Raw genomic sequence first — 20791 nt, 5'->3', positions numbered from 1 at the left:
TGCTGGATGCAGATTCAGAGTGCCGTCTCTGAGCTGTACCTATGCATGCAATCGGCTGTCACCAAGTTGTACTAACAATCCTGGTGGTGCTGCCCGTTCCACAGGGGCCCCGGTGGTAATGGTACACCACGCCACCTCAGCCCTCCTGGGGAGTCCCTTTGGATGAAGGCGTCTGTGTGGTAAAGGTCTAAAAGGAGATGTCAACATACAAGACAGTATATTTCGGTGCATACTAGGGAACGTTTGGTGGTTTCACATTTTCCTGAGGTCGTAGCCCACGGAAACAAAACAAACAAACACACAAACACACAAAGCTGGTTCTCAGAGGGGCTGCTGACCGCTCTATGCTACTGTAAGCCTCCTGCCCAGTTGTACCGTGGTTATTATTATTAATGCTGTTGTTGTTGTTGAGCTATTATCACATCACGATAGGATGAATCAATGACGGCTGTTATTGTTGATCGAAAAAGCATAAAACATTGGAATTTATATTTTGAGGGGCTAAGATTAAAGTCAAAGATGACGTCTTGTTCAAGCATTCATCAAGTACATTTTCTTCATTGTCGGCACTCAAGCATTGGAGGACCGCTTGGAGCGTTGCGCTGATGAGGACATTTAGAATGGCTGATCCCGTTTTAAGTGTACATTATAGGTCATTGAAAAGAACCGACTCCACTCTAAAAGGCTTCTGGAGTCTGGGCTATTGTGCATAGAAATTCCTCTGATTGTCTTCAACACTGGTGGAGGGAGATAGGGAGAGAGTGAGTGAGAGAGAGAGATAGAGAGAGAGCAGAAGAGAGAGCAAGAGAGAAAGCAAGAGCAGAAGAGAGGGGGAGAGAGAGAGAGAGAGAGAGAGAGAGAGCGAGAGAGATGGAGAGTGAGAGAGGAGGGATTGAAGGAGTGAGAGAGCAAGGACGAAAAGAAAGCAAGTGACAGAGTGCAAGGGTGAGCCAGAAAGAGAGCTAGAGAGAGATTGAGAGAGAGAGAGAGCTAGGGCGGGTGAAAGAGAGCCTGCGACACCAGAGCTAGAGCTTGATTAAGAGCCGACATGGTGTCTACGAGCTCAAACAATTACATCACAAGCCCCGGCGGAGAATGGGGAACAAGATTCATCTCAGAGACCCCCCCCAAAAAAGAACCATTTGCAAAAAACCTTGAAGTGATATTGAATTCATGGGAAGGGACAGGAGGCTCGCGCTCCCTCCCCAGGCACCTCCTCTAAGAGAACTGGACGTGGACGTATAGTCCTCTTTACTTTTAATTGTATAAATGTCCAAAAGAACCAGAGATCTCGGGGAGCCTTGCCCCTGCAGAGGTGACCTCTCACCAAGCCCTTCGTGTTTGGTTGTGTGTCATGTTCTACAATGTGGAATGGTGGTAAGGTGGAGAGAGGAGAAGAGGAGAGGATGGGAGGGGAGGGGAGGGGAAGGAAAGGAGAGGAGAGGGGGTAGGGGAGAGAAGAGAGGACGGGAGAGGATAAGGGGGAGGAGAGGAGGGGAGAAGAGAGGAGGTGAGAAGAGAGGAGGGTAGGGGAGAGGAGAGGAGGGGAGAGGGAAGGAGGGGAGGGGAGGAGAGAAAGGAGGGGGAGGTGGGGGGAGAGGAGAGGAAAGGAGGAGGATGGGGAGGGAGAGGAGAGGAGAGAAGGAGAGGAGGGAGGAGGGGGAGAGGAAGGGGAGGAGGGGAGAGGAGAGGAGGAGAGAGGAGGGGATTATAGGAGGGGAAGGAAGGGAGAGAGAAGGGGGAGAAGAGGAGAGAGGATGGGGGGAGAGGTGAGGAGAAGGGGGGAGAGGAGGAGGGGGAGAGGAGAGGAGAGAGAAGGAGAGCGGAGGGGGAGAGAGGCGACGAGAAGGGGGGGAAAGAGGAAAAATTAGGAGGGAGAAGAGGGATGAGCGGATCGGAGATAAGACAGAGGGGACGGGGGGAGAGAGGGAAGGGGAAAGGAGAAGGGAGGGGAGAGATTAGAGGGGAGTAGAGCGGGAGGAAGGAGCGGGGGACTAGGGAGCAGAGGAGAGCCGGGTGTAGCGCCGTTGTTTACCTTGGAGGTGGAGCTTGCTCTCAGGGCTCTGCAGGAGGATGGAGCTAACAGAGTCCAGATTGTCGTAGCTGCTGCATCCCAGCGGGCCCGTGCGTGTCTCTGTCACCTGCCAGGGAATTAGAGCGTAAATGGAAGAGAAAACTTTGTTCACAAGGAGACGCTTAGCCGCATATGTGTGTGTGTGGATGGATGGATGGATGGATGTGCGGATGGGTGGGTTTGCGTGTGTGTGTCTGTGTGGGGGGCGGATATATGGATTTATGTGTGTATGTTTTGTTGGTTTGGTGTGTGTGTGTGTGTGTGTGTGTGTGTGTGTGTGTGTGTTGGCTAATGCGTGAGTGAATTGATGGGGTTGTGTATCGGGGGGGTTGTGTGGGTGTGTGCGGACGGCTGGGTGTGTGTGGATGGGTATGTATGTGCGTGTGTTTCTCTGTGCATGTGTGTATGCGTGCATGAAAGGGTTTATGTGTGTGTGTGTGGAAATGGATTTGTGTCCGTCAATATGCATGTGTGCGTACCCAGATGTTCTATAGAAACCAATGAGATTCGGGCCCTGAACCCAAATACAAGGTCAAGAATGGTGCACTGCATCGAAACTGCACAAAAAATACAAACACACACACACACACACACACACACACACACACACACACACACACACACAGACCAACACATCCCTTAAATCGAACAACCGCCAATAGATTTTAATGTGAGGTGTAATCGACTCTCAGTTGACTAAAAGCCTTATAAATGGTAGTTTGCAATGGCCAATTTTTTTACAAGACACATTTTATGCGTCCATCGGCGCCAATGCTTGATGGTGGTGATTCCTTTTAGGACTCTTTTATAGGTGCTCTGTTGTCTAATAACAGAGAGATGAAACAAACATGGCCGCTATATAACCCATACGCTGGTAGTCCCATTACGTGTCACTGAATGACACCTCACTGGGAAGTGATCACTTTCAGCCGCCTATAACTCTGGACGCCACTACACTCACAGAAAAAACAACCTAATTAGGTTTATCGAATGTGAGAAAGCTTGTTCATTTTTTTTTAACTACAAAACTCGGGGCTCTGGAAAGACAAACTTGTTACGGGAGAGAGTGACAGTGACAGTGAGAGAGAGAGAGAGAGAGAGAGAGAGAGAGAGAGCAAAAGTGAGAGAGTGACAGTGAGAAAGGCAGAGAGAGAGAGAAAGGGCAAGAGAGAGAGAAAGAAAGTGAGAGAGAGAGTAATAGTGACAGTGAGAGAGAGAGAGAGAGAGAGAGAGAGAGAGAGGGAGAGAGACAGAGCCCAAGGAGTGAGAGAGTGACAGTGACAGTGAGAGAGAAAGCGAGAGAGAGAGAGAGAGAGAGAGAGAGTGAGAGAGAGAGAGACATCCTTTAGCAGGTTTCCTTTGCTTAATGCTAATCGTATTAGCAAAATGTCGGCTGACACACTACTCAGCAGAGGACATTAATAGCTAAATAAGAATAGTCAAAAGGTACTTCTCTCACCATAAAGTGGTGTGGTGTCAGCACAAGCTTTCATCATGTCCCTCAACTCACCCGATGTGTACAAACATCAGACAGTTTCTTATGGGGGAGATTCAATATTTTTCTTTCACTCTATTAATCATTTCCCTTTTCGACAAGCGCTTAGCACTTCTCAAAAAATCAACAGCATTTGCAAAGCGGGGAAAGAAATACACATTTAATGCCAACAAGGCAACAACATCTGCGACAAATTCCCACTGGCGTCCACAGAATTGACTCAGATTGAAGCAGTCGCCGTACTCCATTGACAAGCCTTCTCAATCAATCTCCGATAGATCTGATAGATCAGCCATACCTACACCCCCCTAAGGAGAAGAGAGCGGGATTATTTAATCAAAACAAAGGCCTGATACTGAATGACAATGTGTCGCCACACCGCTGTCTTTTATGCGAATCCCACAGCAGATGGCTTGATGACAGGCTGGATAATATAATAAATAAATTTCGACAGATGCGTATCTTGCCCCACGTGTAAGTCTGCTGGGGACTCAAGTCCGGAAACCCCAGAGACAGATGTGCAAAAAATTGTAAAAAAAAACAGACAATACTTTGTCTATTCTTGAGAATCAGAGTAAATGCCCTTTCATAGGTCGTTCCCATCTTGGCCCCTTAATGACACAGCAATGCCAGCATAGATGGGACAGTCCAGCCGATGACGGTGATGCTGTAACTTAGGGATGCTAGCTGAGATAATGTCCCTTATTTTGTAATCTGTCCAGTTCTCACCCATTCTTGATATTAAACAAATTTACTTGCAAACCAAAGAAACTTTAGTGATATTGTAATCAAACGGCTCAGAAAAGCTTTGGCCTGTTTAGGTAAATAGTTGCAGATTCAAAGACGTTCTCAGCAGTCTTCTGATTGGTTTGTTCGTTCCACTTGAAAGTGTCTGAAGTCCGAATGACGTAACCCTTTTCCTGCCTCTCCTGGCAGTGTCAGTGGTTTCATTCACAACACGGCCATACCGGCAGTGACCCAGAAATCTAGCTTGTCAGTATCATTCCTGGGTCAGTGCAGATTGTCAGTGTAGATTTCCCAGAATATCGATCCCTGTTCCCGTTCACACACGACCCCGTGCAGGAAATCTTCCAGAACTTTGTCGGGTTGGACTGCATGTGTGAAAGGGCCTTGATTTGTGTCAATTTTAAATGATCTAGAACAGATTTTATCCTTATAACTCATTTTACATAACTTCACATGTGTCACTGTCTTGGTCAGAGTTTTATTCCAGTGTGATAAAAGAGGTATAGTAAGGTTTATATTGTGTTAGCTTGACATTGGAGTTCATGAGGTTTGTTCAAAAGTTTTGTCTATAAATAATCTTCCGTTTACTGCTACGACATGTTGCCACGGCGACGGGACTATCCACAACCCCTTGACTATGAATGTTATAACTGCGCTGGCTAGTGCATGCACTTTAAGTGCACAGTGGGCTCCGGCGAAGCGTTACGGATATGCAAAGGGGCCTGCGGCATGACTGAACACGCGTCAGTACTCGGATCGGTTGCGGGCTTCACTCCCGCTCATAACGTAGTGCTATATTTAAAACATCCCCTTTGACACCTCTGAAAAAAAAACTCTCAAATTGTCCTCCACCGCACGAGACGAACATGGCTTCATCCAGTCCCCTGTGTAACAAGGGCCGCGGCGTCTCTGATCTCAGACACGCAAACTAAAGCCCGCTCATGGATCCTGATCTCTCCCGTGGCGGCGGGGTAGGGGAAACGTCTTCGTTTCCACTGGCGATGACACTCTCTCTGCAGCTCTCCACAGGGGAGAGGAGGAGGTGTCAGGGAGGATAAGGAGGTCGACCAGAGACACAAACCCGCATCCACATCTTATAATTGTTCTGTTTTACTCCAGGGAGTCAAGAGAACTCCCTGAACTCGTCGTGCCTTTAAAGAAACAGGGTTGCAGCGATGAGACAATAAAAAAAAGCACAACAGCAACCAAACAATGATTACAAATCGACATCTAAAAAGACATCTTCAAAACCTTAAACTCGGGATACCTGTGTTCTGCCTCTACACCGCTGTTTAATGAAACTGCTTTTAAAAAAGTTGATGTGTATATTCAGCGAATTAACCCTATGTTTCAATACAAAAGCTGACGTGCAGGGGTGGGGCGTGCGTGTGTGTTTGATAAATCAGCTAGGAACAGCTGTGCATGCCTCGCAGCCAGAAACCTGTTCCAGGCCCGATGTGCAAAATTAGGTTCTTAGAACTGTAACCGGAACTGGGCTTTTTTCTAATGGAAATCTCTGTTGATCTGAGACTTTTGTATGCATCTCCTAATGCTGCTGCTGCTGCCATAGAATGTAAATTGCAATGTGTGTGTGTGTGTGTGTGTGTGTGTGTCTGTGTCTGTGTCTGTGTGTGTGTGTGTGTGTGTGTGTGTGTGTACTTCATTTCACTCTTCATCGACTATCTATCTCTTGAATTTAGAGGGAAATAACAATGATTTAAATTATCGTGTTTCATACAACTTTTGATTGTTTACGATTTAATCACATTTCATGGGGATGTTACAGTCCTCAAAGAAAAACACAGTGTTGAACAAGTGGAAAGTCCCAACAAAAGTGGCAAAAATTACTCACAGTTTTAGTAAGTGACAAAACCCCAACAAACATGTCCTTAAGCCCCAACGTTTTCCCAGCCCTAACATACACAGGGACAATCGTCTCACTCACCTTGAGGTAAAGTCCCTCAGCAGATGCTATATCCTAAGCAACAGCAAAATGTGGGAATACACAAACTACAAAAACAAGTCGAAAACAATGGGTTCAGAGAAGTTGGAACGCATCGAGCCCCCAACAGCTTTTGGGGTAGGATTGTCTAGGAGTTACGATGTTGGACTCCCTAAAAAGAAACCCCTGGTGTGTCTGGAATCCCAGACACACTCCAGACCGACGGAGAAGGCACACCTCAACAAAGTGCATTCTAAATCCACCGTAAATCACTGAAAGCACGGCTCTCGCACATCCTGCAGTTATGGAACATCCCCAAGCCAGCGCTGCCCACCCCCCACCGCCTCCTCCACACTGTCAGAGGGAGTGCCAAGAACAAGGACTTTAAAGCGCTCTTGGTGGCCCTTGGCACGGGGCCCGATGCTGCTGGTCCAGATTGATTACAGCGGTAGCCTGTCCCCTCCCTCGTTCCTCACCTGTCTTAACGGCTCCTCATCCAGGACGCAGTGGTTCTGCTCTGCTATAGCACCACTCACGGGCGGAGACAGCACCGAGCCCGGGCCGGAAACCAAAAACATAAAGGGACGGAGGTACACCTTGTTCTACATTTCTGAACGGAGGTATTGTACAGAAGAAAACTCATTTCTCAGAGTGGACGAAGTTTCCAGAAGTGTATTTAAAAATGTGTATTTCTACAATGGCCGGTTTACACGATGTGGGTTTAAAACCTTCACCAACCTTTTCTGAGCATGTCCAGAGAGCTTCTTTTAATTTCGCCTACCCCCCCCGGTGAAAGTTCAGCAAATCGCTCGTTTAAAGATCCAGCCACACGATTAGATGAAACACATAAGAAGCGAAAGACAGCGAAATGCCCCAGATTTGAGCCCGTCTGCCACCAGACTTTAAGTTGCTAAGCCAAGGTCAGATCTGTGAGACTAGACGGCTGCAGACTAGACTCTTTAGTCGTGCTGGTTGGCTCCGCTGCTAGATGTGGAGGCAGCTTACACATGAATCTTGTTTTTTATAGAAGGTCATGTGAGAGTTTAGTGAAGTGAATATTTGTCCTAGTGTTGTCATCAGGGGAGGTTGAATTCTTAAAAAAATGAATGGGGGTCACCAATGGAAATATGTGCAATAAGGGCGAAAGTGCTCTCACGTGAGGGTGTACAAAGTGTCACATCAGTGTTACATAAACACACACTCCCAGACACACACAGTCCTGTGGTAGGGGTATTTTTTTTGTACATATATATATATATACCCCTACAGCAGGGGAGTGCATGTGTGCTTTGCGTGTGCTTTGTGTCCTTTGGTCGGAGTCACTTTAGCTCCCAGTGATTTATTTCTAAGAATTATTATTCCCCAACGGTGAGGAGACACACTCTGCTTTCCAGGATTAGAGGTTGACCCCCTATGTAATCTCCACGACCTTGGAAGAGAGGTAGTCATTCTCTCTCTCTCTCTCTCTCTCTCTCTCTCTCTCTCTCTCGTATAGATCTATTTCAGTCTCTCTCTCTCTCCATGTCTCATTCACACACACTCTCTCCCCCCCTCTCTGTCACTCTGTCCCCCTCCCCCTCCCTCTCTCTACGTTTCTCCCCCCTCTCACCGTGTCTCCCCCCCATCTCTCTCCAGTGAGGGGGTGTGTTTTGTGTCTGGCACAATATTACAATGTAGTGGCAGAACGTAAGAAAAACACAAGGAGCAATCAAAGCGACTGAAGTGGGCCAAGGGGGACTTAGGGGATTCGGATTATTAAGCAGAACATAACGCTTCGACTCCACTGGGGGCACGCACACTGCGGCACGGCAACCTCACAGCATCCTCGCTGTTTGCAGCCACGGGTACGGAACATGTGTGTGTGTGTGTGTGTGTGTGTGTGTGTGTGTGTGCGTGTGTGTGTGTGTGTGTTTGTGTATGCTAGTGATGGTCGCGAACGATTCGGTCAGAGCGAACGAATCCCGAAGGTGAACGACGAGAACTGATTCCCAAAACAAGAGAACCTTATATTAATAGAGTCTAAAACGTTCTCAACGATTCAGCCAATGACAGTACTACAGCAGGATGCAATCGCGTTGCCATGGCCCATGGGTAAACAAATGGTAAGGCACCACCACACAAGTTAACTAACGATCGCTGTAGGCTCCAATATCATGCAAGCACTTGATGTTTTCTTTTTATTTTGTTCTACATCACAATTGCATGCTTTAATAAAGTATTGTTTTTACCTACCATTATGAGTCTCGCTTGGTCTAGTAGGGAATTCGCAAAATGGTGGTGCTGCTGCTTGCTTACGTGCTTCACTGATTATTAGCGCTACTTGGAAGACGCCATTTAATTCTTACTGCACCCCATTATGTATCAAGTATCTGTATGTATGTATCATTTATGTGTACGTATGTGCTTTATATATATGCTTAATATTTACACTTAACCTGGAACATTTCGCCAGAACCTTTGAAAGAAGTAGGCTACATGCATGTTTATTAACATTTATTCCATCATTTCCGATTCTCTGCCAAATGACGTAACAGACCTCAAACAAACGACTCGTGATAGTGAATGGAACTGAAAGAACTGATTCCCGGAAAATAATCGTTTTGCCCATCCCTGGTGTATGCGTGTGTGTGCTTGTGAGTGAGTGAGTGATTGAATGATTCAGTGTGTGTGTGTGTGTGTGTGTGTGTGTTTGTGTGTGTGTGTGAGTGATTGAGTGAGTGAGTGAGCGAGTGAGCGAGTGAATGAATCAGTATGTTTGTGTGGTGGGAGGATGTGTGTCTGAGTGTGTCTGCAATGAACACATTACGTGTAAATATAACGCGTCATAAATAAAAAAATAAAAGCTATTATATAAATACATTTTGCAAGACAAGCGTTTAGGAATGAAAGCGCCCATTGCGATTGCTTGGATGGTAAAATAAAAAGGATTGAAGGAATGGATCGATGGATTTTGCCGTGGAGGCCCAGCGCTGGGGCCTGTACAGAATGAAAAAGTTACAAGGCTAATGTCCTGGGCCTTTGTGATGGAGATCAATACACTCTGAGAGTATGGTCTGGGGCACCCGGTATCCGTGCATAATGTGGTGAGATATGCACAATGTACTTCTACTAAGGCACAGGGTATGGACAGGGAAGTGGATTCATCAGGAGTCTCTCCATAGAGTCTCTTCTGATCCGACATCATCTCATCCCTCACCTCCTTAATGACTTGCTATTCCTGGAAATGACTAGAATACCCGGACGCAGCGACGCTATATACCCAGATCTCTGAAGACACATTTCTGTGTGTGTGTGAGTGTGTCTGTGTGTGCACGTGCGTGTGTGTGAATGGCGGTTCACTTTGATACGGTGAGATAGGAAGGCCTGAAGTAAATCAACTCCCAAAGGGACAGAAAGCACGACAATTGAGAAATATGTAGGTCTCTTGCATATATATATATATATATTTATATCCGTACGTATGTGTGGATACCTTGGATGTCGTTTGTTTGTCATTCTCTTTAATGTTTTTTTTTTTAAGCAGACCTGGTGCTTGAGCCCATTTGTAGATCTATACACACATAGAGCATAAACATTACATGGTTTGGAATAAGACCTTTTTAGTAGATGCATTGTCCATATGAATATGTCCTTTCCCCGACCGATTTCAGGAGACTAGTTTCAAAGCCTAAGACTGACTGATGATAGCATACACTAGGCTAATTGCGAGACTAATTATTTAAGCTACTGAAAGCAAACCTCTGCAGGTGAACACGCCAGGCATGAATGACAGAGACGGACTACCTCATTAGAGTGCACACACGGAAATATAACATGGAAATAACAAAGTCACGATTCGTAACATTTCAACCAGCTCCTACCTCAAACTACACACTGCTGATCAATCGTCAATCAATAAAAACGCATCCATTAACCATCACATCAAATATATTACACAAATAAAAAGCGCTGTCCAGCCCGTAGCTCTCTCTTTGGTAAGTATTAGCATTGAAATACCGAAAAAACCTTCCCCCTCACGCCGCCCAGCCAGCCGAGCTACGCTAGCTCTCGTCAAACAGGCGCACATCCCTTCAAATTGGACAGAACCTGCTATTGAGCTGTTTGGATTCTGAATGTCGCCCGCCTACTGACTGGGAGGGGGACAATCTTACACATTGCGACTTTAAACTAATGGAGAATCATACAGATACGATGCAGGGAACGGAACTGAATCTGGGTCACGTGCGGTACACCTGTACGGCCCAGTGTACGTGAGTCTTCCTCCCGGTGACACGTTATCAAGGAGACGTACAGTAATACATACAAATGAGCACTTGTGGTCGCCTCGCATGTCCTTCAGCAAACAGTTGTGGCAGGTCTCTGGGAAATGAGGTGTCAAGCAGCGGAAAGAAACGCCTCACACACCTCTCTCTCCCTCTCCCTCTCCCTCTCCCTCTCCCTCTCTCTCTCTCTCTCTCTCTCTCTTACGCACTCTCTCTCTCTCTCTCTCCCGTTCTCTTTGACGTTGATTCGATTTTTTCAATCAAAATACAAACCGTATCGCATACAAAAGGAATCGAGTTTATCCGATATTAAAAATCGTGTTGCAATTGGTAATAGAACTTTGAGATCTTTTTTTAAATTGCACTGCTTTGTTGTTTGTTGATGTTGATGTGGTAGCGAGCGGGAGTAAATCATTTACACTCATAACCGAGAGTGGCTGAGGAAAATCAATTTTTGACAAAGCATTTATGGAAATGTCGGCCATCGCAGCGGGGCCTTGTTCGGCGGGGGAGAGGAGGGCGGCGATTGGCTGCTGCGTATCTCCATCCACCTCTCTGTGGCGGAGACGATACGGTACACGTTTACATCCATTTTCAATTCTTCTTAAGTGTTTCCATGCTATGCTTTCCATGTGCTTATCTGCTATCCAATTACAATCTGATCACTCAAGGGATTAGGTTCACCTTAAGACAGAGGACACCCACACACATGCACACACCCACACACAATCAAACATAAAGATTGAGGTACACTAAAAAAACCTCACATGCATGTAGGCATGCATGCGTTTGTGTGTGTGTGTGTGTGTGTGTGTGTGTGTGTGTGTGTGTGTGTGTGTGTGTGTGTGTGTGTGTGTGTGTGCATGAATTGTTTTAACACAACCGTGTTGCCAGATCATCAGGAAATCTGCATAGTGAGCCCTGCTGTAAATCAGCCCTCAGTGAGTGTGTGTGTGGGAGAGTGACCTTGGAAGGTAGTCTGTCAGCAGCTCCGTGATCACTGGTCGCTACAGATGTCCATGTGGACGACAGCTGTTCTGAAGGAGTGCTACAAACTAAGAGTGTTCTGTGCAAACACTGAGATATTGTAAAGCTCTCAATCTGTGTGTGTGTGTGTGTGTGTGTGTGTGTGTGTGTGTGTGTGTGTCTGTTCGTACGTGCGTGCGTGTGTGTGTAAATACTCATGCATATTACTTACAATTAGCCAAGAGAAAACCAAGGCAGCTCTGACAATTGCATTTTAAAGAAAAATAAATCCACATTAAAACACTAATTAAGAATCCTATTTCCACTTTATAAAGCTGCTAATAAATAGAAAAATAAAAGCATGTTTTTTTCATTTATACTAAATAATATAAATTATAATTGTTATTGTTCCTCTATGTCGATACATTAATATGCACGGTGAATAAAAAATTAAAAACGTAAATACAAATAATGTATGTTACCTATACAGTAACACAAGTAAAGTTTGGTTATGTTTTCCTCATTGCATTAATATCTAAGGTTTATTCACCTTTAGCTTTCTTTTTCATACAGAACGCACTTTGTTGACATGCACTATATCTCTGAGATGGGGTAAACTATACAATAAAATACAAATTGTATCATCATATTCCTGTTTACTACATCTGCGCTCTACCCAGTCGTTGTATACCCACGTATGTTTAGAAGCTTGGTGGTGCAGCATTGTAATTAGTTTGTTAATTCAATTTTGATTGTAGGCTTATGATTGCTCTCTACCTCGCCTGTTGGTGTCTTTGCTGAATGACTGCTCTGTGGATGCCTTTTCATCCCTTTTCTTGGACAACAGGAAGACGGCAATCCGTGTGTGTGTGTGTGTGTGTGTGTGTGTGTGTGTTTCTTTCCTTCTCTTGGTTATACAACAATCATTCATGCAGTTTTAATTATGTCCAGTCGCCATGACCACTCAATCACTTCATACATGTGGCAGCCTACACACCGCCAACAACAGCCACACACACACACATGCATGCACACACACAAGCACACACACCCACAAACACACCTACGCACACACACAGGCCAAAAGTGATTTTGTATATTGTCATTCATTATAAATAATCAAGTTGAAGTCCTTCTCAAAGGCTTTCAGATGTTAGTTTCTGCACGTGTATATAGAGATCAGCAAATATGCAATAAGATTCAGGAAAACCAACATTCAACACCTCCTTCATTTTACTGTAACTTTGGTCTCTTGTTTTCCATGCCACACTCTTTTTGGGATGTTATCTTTTGAATGTGGGATATGAGAAAATAAATACAACGTCACAACAGATAGATAATGTTTTAAGGGTGTGTTAGAAAAATAACTAGTCTCAAATGGAGCTGGGGCCACCGGTTGTGCGACAGGCTGACGTCGCCTCAGCTCTGATAAACGTTTGTATGCATGCATTATTTTTCTTATCACACACACACACACCTTTATGAGTACATCTGTTCAGAGCATCACCCCTCCTGTAAGGTTCTCTTGGTTCCATTACCCCTATTTGTATCAGCCATCGTCATGTTTTTAATTTCCCTTATCCTATTACAGTCAGAGCCGGCACCACAGTAGACTGCACTACCAGCAGTGACTAGGGGCAGGTGGAGAGAGAGAGAGACATTAAGGACATCTGACGCAGGGCTGGAGTGTGTTCAGTGGGACTGGGTGTTGTGTGAAGGGGTTTGCAGGCTCTATGCTGGTGTTGGGCTGAAAGAGCAGCCCTGGGAACGTACGAGTAAAGAGAAATAGATGAATAGACGAGCACAGAAAGGGCTTAAAATAAGGGATTCATTTTGTAATGAGCTCTGAGAATTTTTAAACAGCCTTTTATTTAGAGGATTGGAGTTTGTTACCAGAGATGGCATCTGGAATGGTTCTCCTTAGTGTTTTTTATTTCATTTGGATTTTTGGATTCCCTTTATAGTTGGACATAAACTAAAATTTAGAAGTAGAGACTTTTACATATGCATATGAGCCCGTGTGGGATTTAAAGCACAGAATAGTAGCATGTCATAAAAGTATATGACTTAAAATATTCAAACATATATGGTCATGGATTTATGCTTAATCCAAATGAATGGATTGGAAAAAATAAAATCTCAGAGGTTAAAGCTATTCCTAAAAACTCCACACTGAACCCATACAGATGTGGATTTCAATCTGACTTCCTAGTAAGGAAAAAAAACGAAAAAATATATTTTCTTCTCTATTTGTGTTTTCTCTTCCTCTCTCTGTATCTCTTTCTCTCTCTCTCCGGTGATCAAAATTCTGCCCTGCAAAGCATGTCTGGGAAGCCATATTGAATCAATAGCAGAAGAGCGTGGCCCTTGTTAGAGGTAGCAGCTACACTCACTCTCTCTGGCAGACTGTGCTTTGTCTGCACATTCTGATCGCCGTCGGTCTGCTGAGCTACGTGACCAACGGACGGCTGTACTTTGCTGCCGTCGTCCTAGAGCATCCTTTCCACACACAGAGACAGAGAGAGAGGGAGAGCGAGAGCGAGGGAGAGCAAGAGGGAAAGAGAGAGAGAGAAAGAGAAAGAGAAAGAGAGAGAGAGAGAGAGAAATAGAGAGAGAGAGAGAGAGAGAGAGAGAGAGAGAGAGAGAGAGAGAGAGATGGATTGAGCGGTAGAGGAGGCGGGAGAGAAGTTTTCCGTTAGGACTAGATTTGTTGGGGTTATCGTATTGCGGACAAGCATACAGAACCATTTCAGAATAGATCAAGGGCTGTGGAGGTTCATCCAAATGGACAGCCGCCCATAAATCAACTCTGAAATCGATCCTCGCCATCGCACAGTTGGACAATACTGTCGAAGCCCTCGAAGGGTTTCTTTTTAGTTTGGTATTTTTCACGAGAAATGCTCTCATGCCCCGGTGAGCATCATCTATTTTTTCACAGATTGCGTACTATTTCTTATAGTGCCGTCGTGTGCTGCGAGTTGTACTTTAAAGACGAATCTAGAAAAGAAGGAAGAGCAGGAACAGCAGGCATATCAGCGAGAGTGGACGTCGTTCAAATATTTACGAAATAATAACTAAAGCAGAAAGGAAAACAGCAATGTCTTCTAATGACGCCATCACTGCACCACACACCTAACCTAATCAATTCAACAAATCCCGCATTAGTGTGAGTTTGCAACGTTTAATTGCTTTTGTCAGGGCACCAGAAATGGTTCAGCAAATGAAAGAAAACAAACATGTATTTTTGTATTATCTGTCGTGAGTCTTCCACACTGTGCTCGGCTCAGATAGGGTTTTTCTAGGAAACGTGTCCTGAACACTGAGAGAAAGAGAGAGAAGTACTTTCAATTACAATTCGCCATGTAGTGTATCAGGTTGGATTCCCACCTGTGGTCTTCTGCTACGGCATTGTCATCCCCCCTCTTCCTCATCCCACCTTCCTGTCTCTCTTCACTTTCCTGTCCATGAAGGCACAAAACTAAATATATATACAAATAGGAAGGACCACTCATACTTTACCAGTGCCCTTAAATAACCCATTTTCTCCACACAAAGGAAAGGCAGAGGTGTTCCAGACACTTTAGCCAGAGGCGGTGAGAAACTGTGTGTGTGTGTGTGTGTGTGTGTGTGTGCGTGTGTGTGTGTGTGCGCACATGCACGCTACGAGTGCGTGTGTGAGTTTCTGTGCCCGCTTCTGAGTGTGTGTGTGAATGCGTGCATGCTTATGTTTTGTGCATGTGTGAAACCTTTCGTGTATGTGTTTGTATGTGTGCGTGTGCGTGTTGGCGCACATATCCTCCTTCAGAGTCAAGGGTCTGTTTTTGATTCCTGTGCTGCTGCACCAATGTCAGCTGTAAATCATATCACCTAATGGGATTGCTTTAACATTGACTAATTAGTGAGGGTGAACAAGGCCGTTTTAAAATCACCTCCAGTAGGCTTGGGGATTGCACCCTGTGGGACGACGGTTCCTAACTTCTTCCTTCAAGCGGTCTGTGATGTGTGGCAGCCATCGTTTAAGAAAATATATATTACAAAGAAATTAAAATAGCCTTCTTTGAAATTTTGTCCTTTGGTAGGATAGTCTCGTCCTAACAGGATAGTGAGGGTGTTATAACTCCCAGCCGAGACAAAGTCCTGGGTTCACACCCCAATGTTTGAGGTCTCCCTGAAGGCAGAATTTGTAACCCCCCACCACCTACTTATTAATGGCCTGTATCAATGACATTTAGAAAGACCAAGTAAGTCACTTTGAATGCAAGTGTCTGCTTAACGACTTAACAGTAAAGACTAAAGTGTAATTTTTGCAATTTAGCAGACACTTGGTCCTAAACGACTGACAGGTGAAGCTTAGAACAATCCAAGCCTGATTTGCATGTCTAATAATGCATCGCTAACCCCGACCCTATGCATATTAATGTGTATCTCTTAATGTTAAATGTGTGTTAAAGCAATGTGATGGGCTCCTTAGCGTCAGGCTTATTACCCTGATATTATTCCGTCGCTAATGGACATCCATGATGTGTGGCTTCTTTGACCTTTACTGCCATTGGGGAGGGGGTTGGGAATCAATGACAAAATCAAAATGTAGCCTCGTCCAAACAGCCAATTTTCTCACTGCAATTTTCTCCTTTCTGTAATGACATACTTGTTAGATCACTTAACTTGACCTCTGTATCCATAAGAACACGCACGGGCACACACACAGACATATAAAAATCACTCAAACCCACACACCCTCCTACACACAGACACACCGTCCTGCACACGCACGCACACGCACACGCACACACGCACACACACACACACACACACACACACACACACACACACACACACCTTCGCTTCTTGCCAACATTAGCTGCCTTGGTCGCCCGCCATCTCATTTGCTGATTTACCAACACATTGATTTCAGCTCATCTCTTCTTTCCCTTCCTCTTTCGGATAGACCAATGCACCCATTCATTAACATAAACCACCACCACCACCACCACCACCACCACCACCACCACCACCACCACCCAGAGCAGGACCCCACCCCATCCACAAGGAGGACACAGACAGCCAACTCAGCCCTTTGGAAAGAGATACTGAGATCTGATAAGGAGCGTGCAGTCTGTAGATCCACCGCCATCACCCCACTCTCCCTCTCTCCTCGAGAAAGTCAGACTCAGCGTCCGTCGTCACTTCTGCTTAACTTCCTCACACTTGACTTCCTGGGAGCATGGAAGTCAGGACTGCCACAATCCCTCCGTCCACCTGTCACTCACTGGAGGAAACACACAAGAGGCCCCCACTCTGTCCTGTCCGCGGGTCCTTGGGGGGGGGGGGTGGGGGACTGCATGTATATTCTTCTGAATGATGTATATGTGTGTACTGGCTGAGTAGTTCTGATCGAGAGGTAAAACTGCAGGAACGTCTTCTGTAAGTTTGTGCAGGCAGTTCGTTGGTAATTTGTTTTGCATTTCAATTGTGCATGCTATTGATGTGCATTATTTATTTCACTAAGAGGAGAGTTGAAGGCGCTGTAAGCAACGTCGTCGATTTGGCCGACTTCCTGTCCGTTTCCAGAGTTAGCGCTCCAATCCCTTCCTCCAAAGCCAACGCACGAACAAGCATCGCTGTGCGTGTTTCGTTGTGTAAGCCCTTCACTGGGAGCGCTGGAACCGGTAGCTTCACCTGTTCTACCATTGTCAGTCAACACTGAAATCCTGCTGCCTGGCACAGAGACGGCCGCTGCCCGTTCTCTCTCCTGATTGGATAAAGTGGGTACGATTCTTTCCGGTTTACTGCAGAGCAGAGGGATTGGGAGACTGATGCTACTGACCAAACACTCTGTATTGGGGATCTTTGTTGGAATATGGACCATTGGACACTTGTTTTAACAGATAAATATCGCTCACAGAGGTTTTTACTATAACTGTTACATATATGTTAATCATTTTATAAATTTAAACCAAACCTTCAGAAACCTAAAAAACAAACTTTGTAATCTAGAACTCAGATGCTTAAATTCTATATTCTACTCAATTCTATACCAGGGAAACAATCCAAAGAAAAGCTACGTTAAAAATACATTATTTTTATCCTAGACAAAACCATTTGCTGTCTCTCTAAACTATGCCTCTTTGATTTCTAAATGTTGTCATTAGTATAATTATGCGAGAGAGCAATATTATGTGCTTACATTTTCATAAAAGCACATAGGATGTATCATAGGATATTGATTACCAACATTGGAATATTCATACATGTACCAATGCTATGACGTTATGAAATATACCTTAATGAATAGTTAATAGTGTTACTTATGATGTCATGAAAAATACCTAAATTCATTTATCAGTGGTATGATGTTATGAAACAGACCTTAATATACATGTGCCAGTGTTTTGATGTTATGAAACAGACCTTGATATATGTACCAGTGTAATGATGTAATGAAATAGTACCAGTGTTTTGATGTTAAAAACCAGACCTAAATACATGTATCTGTGTTTTGATGTTAAGAACCAGACCTAAATACATGTACCAGTGTAATGAACTTATGAAACAGACAGTGATATATACTCCAGTGTTATGATGTTATTAAACAGACCTTAATACATGTTCCAGCGTTTTGATGTTACTAAATAGACCTTAATACATGTACCAGTGTAATGAAGTTATGAAACAGACCTTGATAAACATGTACCAGTGTAATGAACTTATGAAACAGACTTTGATAAACATGTACCAGTGTAATTAAGTTATAAAACAGACCTTGATATATGTACCAGTGTAATGAAGTTAAAAAACAGACCTTGATGGCGTTCGTGGAGATCTGGATCTCGTGCAGCTTCCTCATGGTCCCGTCCCGGTCGATGAAGTAGGAGGACGCCAGCTGATGCAACGCCTCCACGTTCTGCGTGGCGTTGGCCAGCTTCCTGTCCAACTTGTTCTTGGCCATGTACATGGTAAGCGCCTCTTCCCCTTGGGAACGGGAACAAAAAATGTTTTTTACCACATCACCGTTGACAGATACACTTATGTATACATACAAATGCAAACTCAGCTGGTATACTTAGCAAAATATAATATATATATATATCGATATGTTTACAAGCCTTATTGTTTATGCTGTTTTTCAACACCATAGCACTTGTGGCACTTAGCCACAAAGTGCTAGCTAGTGGCCTCCGCATTATACTTTTGATTAGATATAGTGTTCCTACTTCTCAGTATTAAGTTATTGAGTTTGTGTATCCAAAGGGATTTTTCTATTGGATGCATGTAAAATAATTGAAGGCAAATAATTGACAGCAAAGTGTGAGGGAGTCACAACAGGCGAAGTTTGCCGCTAAAACACACCTTTATCGCTAAAACGATAAAGGTATAGCTATGCCTGTATGTTAACACCTCATCCAAACCTTATAAAAAGGTTGTAATTGTACAGACACACACACACACACACACACACACACTTTCCCTCCATCAAGAAACCAGATGGTAACCAAACAACCCTCAAATTTCCCAACCACAAATAAATTCATAAACCCAATTTCAAACCCTTCTCCTCCCCATTACATCCCTCGATGTAAGTGTTCCCTGTTATTCCGCTACTCTAAAGGTCAGCCCTGTAGGTCGATGGGAACGCGTTCAGGAGTGCGACACATTTGTTCACACACACCTCCCCACCCATGACCGATTATTTTGGCCCAAAGCGATGCAGCGGGATTGGTCGGTTATAGCTGCTGTTGACCATGACTGGAGGGTGGGGGCTGGGGGCTGTGAGCTTCAAGCGACACCCACCATCATCACGGTGACGTTTCCTAGGGAGGGGGGGGGGGGGGGGGGGGGGGGGGGGGCGCTAGGGTAAAGTTACTCACATGCGCTTGACTTGCTGCACAAGGATAATGGTTGTGCATTAACTCTTGAGCGGGGGGGCACCTTCGAGACACAAGTCATTAATGAGCAGGGTAGGGGTTGGGGGGAGGGCTTCTTGCTCGAGGATCCCATCAGGATAGCCTGCTGACGGCGGGGTTTGAACCCAGAACCTTTTGAGGCCGAGGAGAGGACCGTTTTCTATCAAACATCACAGGACCTGGTCTCCAGCCACGACCATGTGGCCCGTCGCCAGGGTTTGGATTGATTCAACAACGTCATAAAGGCATGTTAACATTGTTCATATTATCTTGGGTGAAATCATGTGGCTGCCATCTTTCACGGCTATGGATCGCCGTTATGCAGGGGGCTCTGTTTTATGGGACAACCTTATGAAATAATGCATGTTGATGGATCTGTGAAGGAAAATTCTGTGGACAATATTGATTAACTTGTATATCATTAACGCCGTTTCACCGCTCGGGGCTTTTTGTGCTTATAAGAGTGTGTGAGCGAAAAGGGCCGATTCTTGAGTGTGTGTATGTGAGTGCTCCACGTATGCTGTGAATTGCACTTTGCTGTTACATAATGCAGCCCTGTGTTATCCCCTAAAGAGGGTACTAGGTAGGAGTGCACAACAACTACAAATGGATATAATGACAGAAAATGATGCGTACCGCACATCCAAAAGCGGCCCTGCAGCTTGACAAAAGATTTGCAACACAAAAGAAATGGAGGTTGGTTTTTCCTCGGACCAAACAGTACACACGCAGTACTCTGTGGCCGCACAGCGTGGGCGGCGGTATTGACCGTGGCCTTGGTCTTTTTTGTCAGCCTGTTTGATAGCTTGTGTGGCCCTGCCCTGACTGCCTTATGGAACAATGTTTTTAATGGCCCCGTCCCGAGATTAAAATGACAGACCCCCAGCTAAGCAGAATGCCCTGAAGGTTCAACATGATCTGGTGGCACACAGGGAGAGATGGGATGTGCTGCTGGACGGGGATAAATGCACAGTTTAGGAAAGAGAGAAGGAGCAAGAGGGGGGTTTGATATAGTGGAAATATATGTCTTTAGATATTATGCTCTGATTACGGATATTTGTGTTATTGTGACATTATCATTGATAGTATTCATATTAATATTACCATAGTTCGGTAAGATATTAGTGTTATTATTACAACTAAGTTTTTTTTTCTATCATCAGCACATATTCATCTACACATGCATGACATGCTGGTGGTACACCAATATGTTTGCTGTCCCCGGTTTTGAATGCATTCATTTAATATTACCAACAATATTCCACCTCAAATGTAAGATTTCTTATTTCACTTATTAGTATTTCTGGGTGAATAACCTAGCAGATGTGTTTGCGTCTAATATTGACACTCCAGACCCACTTCCACATATTCCACCATATTCCTTCTTCCACAGCGAAGAGG

At 44.7% G+C, this 20791-nt stretch overlaps 1 protein-coding gene across 1 annotated transcript in view; it reads right to left on the bottom strand.

Moving 5' to 3' along the window:
• The window catches only part of brinp1 (bone morphogenetic protein/retinoic acid inducible neural-specific 1), a gene marked incomplete at both ends in the record, with an annotated part of 73093 nt that overhangs the window by 22948 nt on the left and 29354 nt on the right, over nucleotides 1-20791 (bottom strand). Inside the window, 2 exons of the mRNA XM_079755543.1 lie at nucleotides 2036-2141; nucleotides 18289-18458. Coding sequence (XP_079611669.1) covers nucleotides 2036-2141; nucleotides 18289-18458 — 276 coding nt within the window. The remainder of the gene's footprint in view (nucleotides 1-2035; nucleotides 2142-18288; nucleotides 18459-20791) is intronic.

This window comes from Pollachius pollachius (genome assembly GCF_949987615.1).
Source record: "Pollachius pollachius genome assembly, chromosome: 18".
Classification (NCBI taxonomy): Eukaryota; Metazoa; Chordata; class Actinopteri; order Gadiformes; family Gadidae; genus Pollachius; species Pollachius pollachius.
The sequence above is the reverse complement of the archived record's forward strand: the minus strand, read 5'-3'. Positions and strand labels throughout refer to the sequence as shown.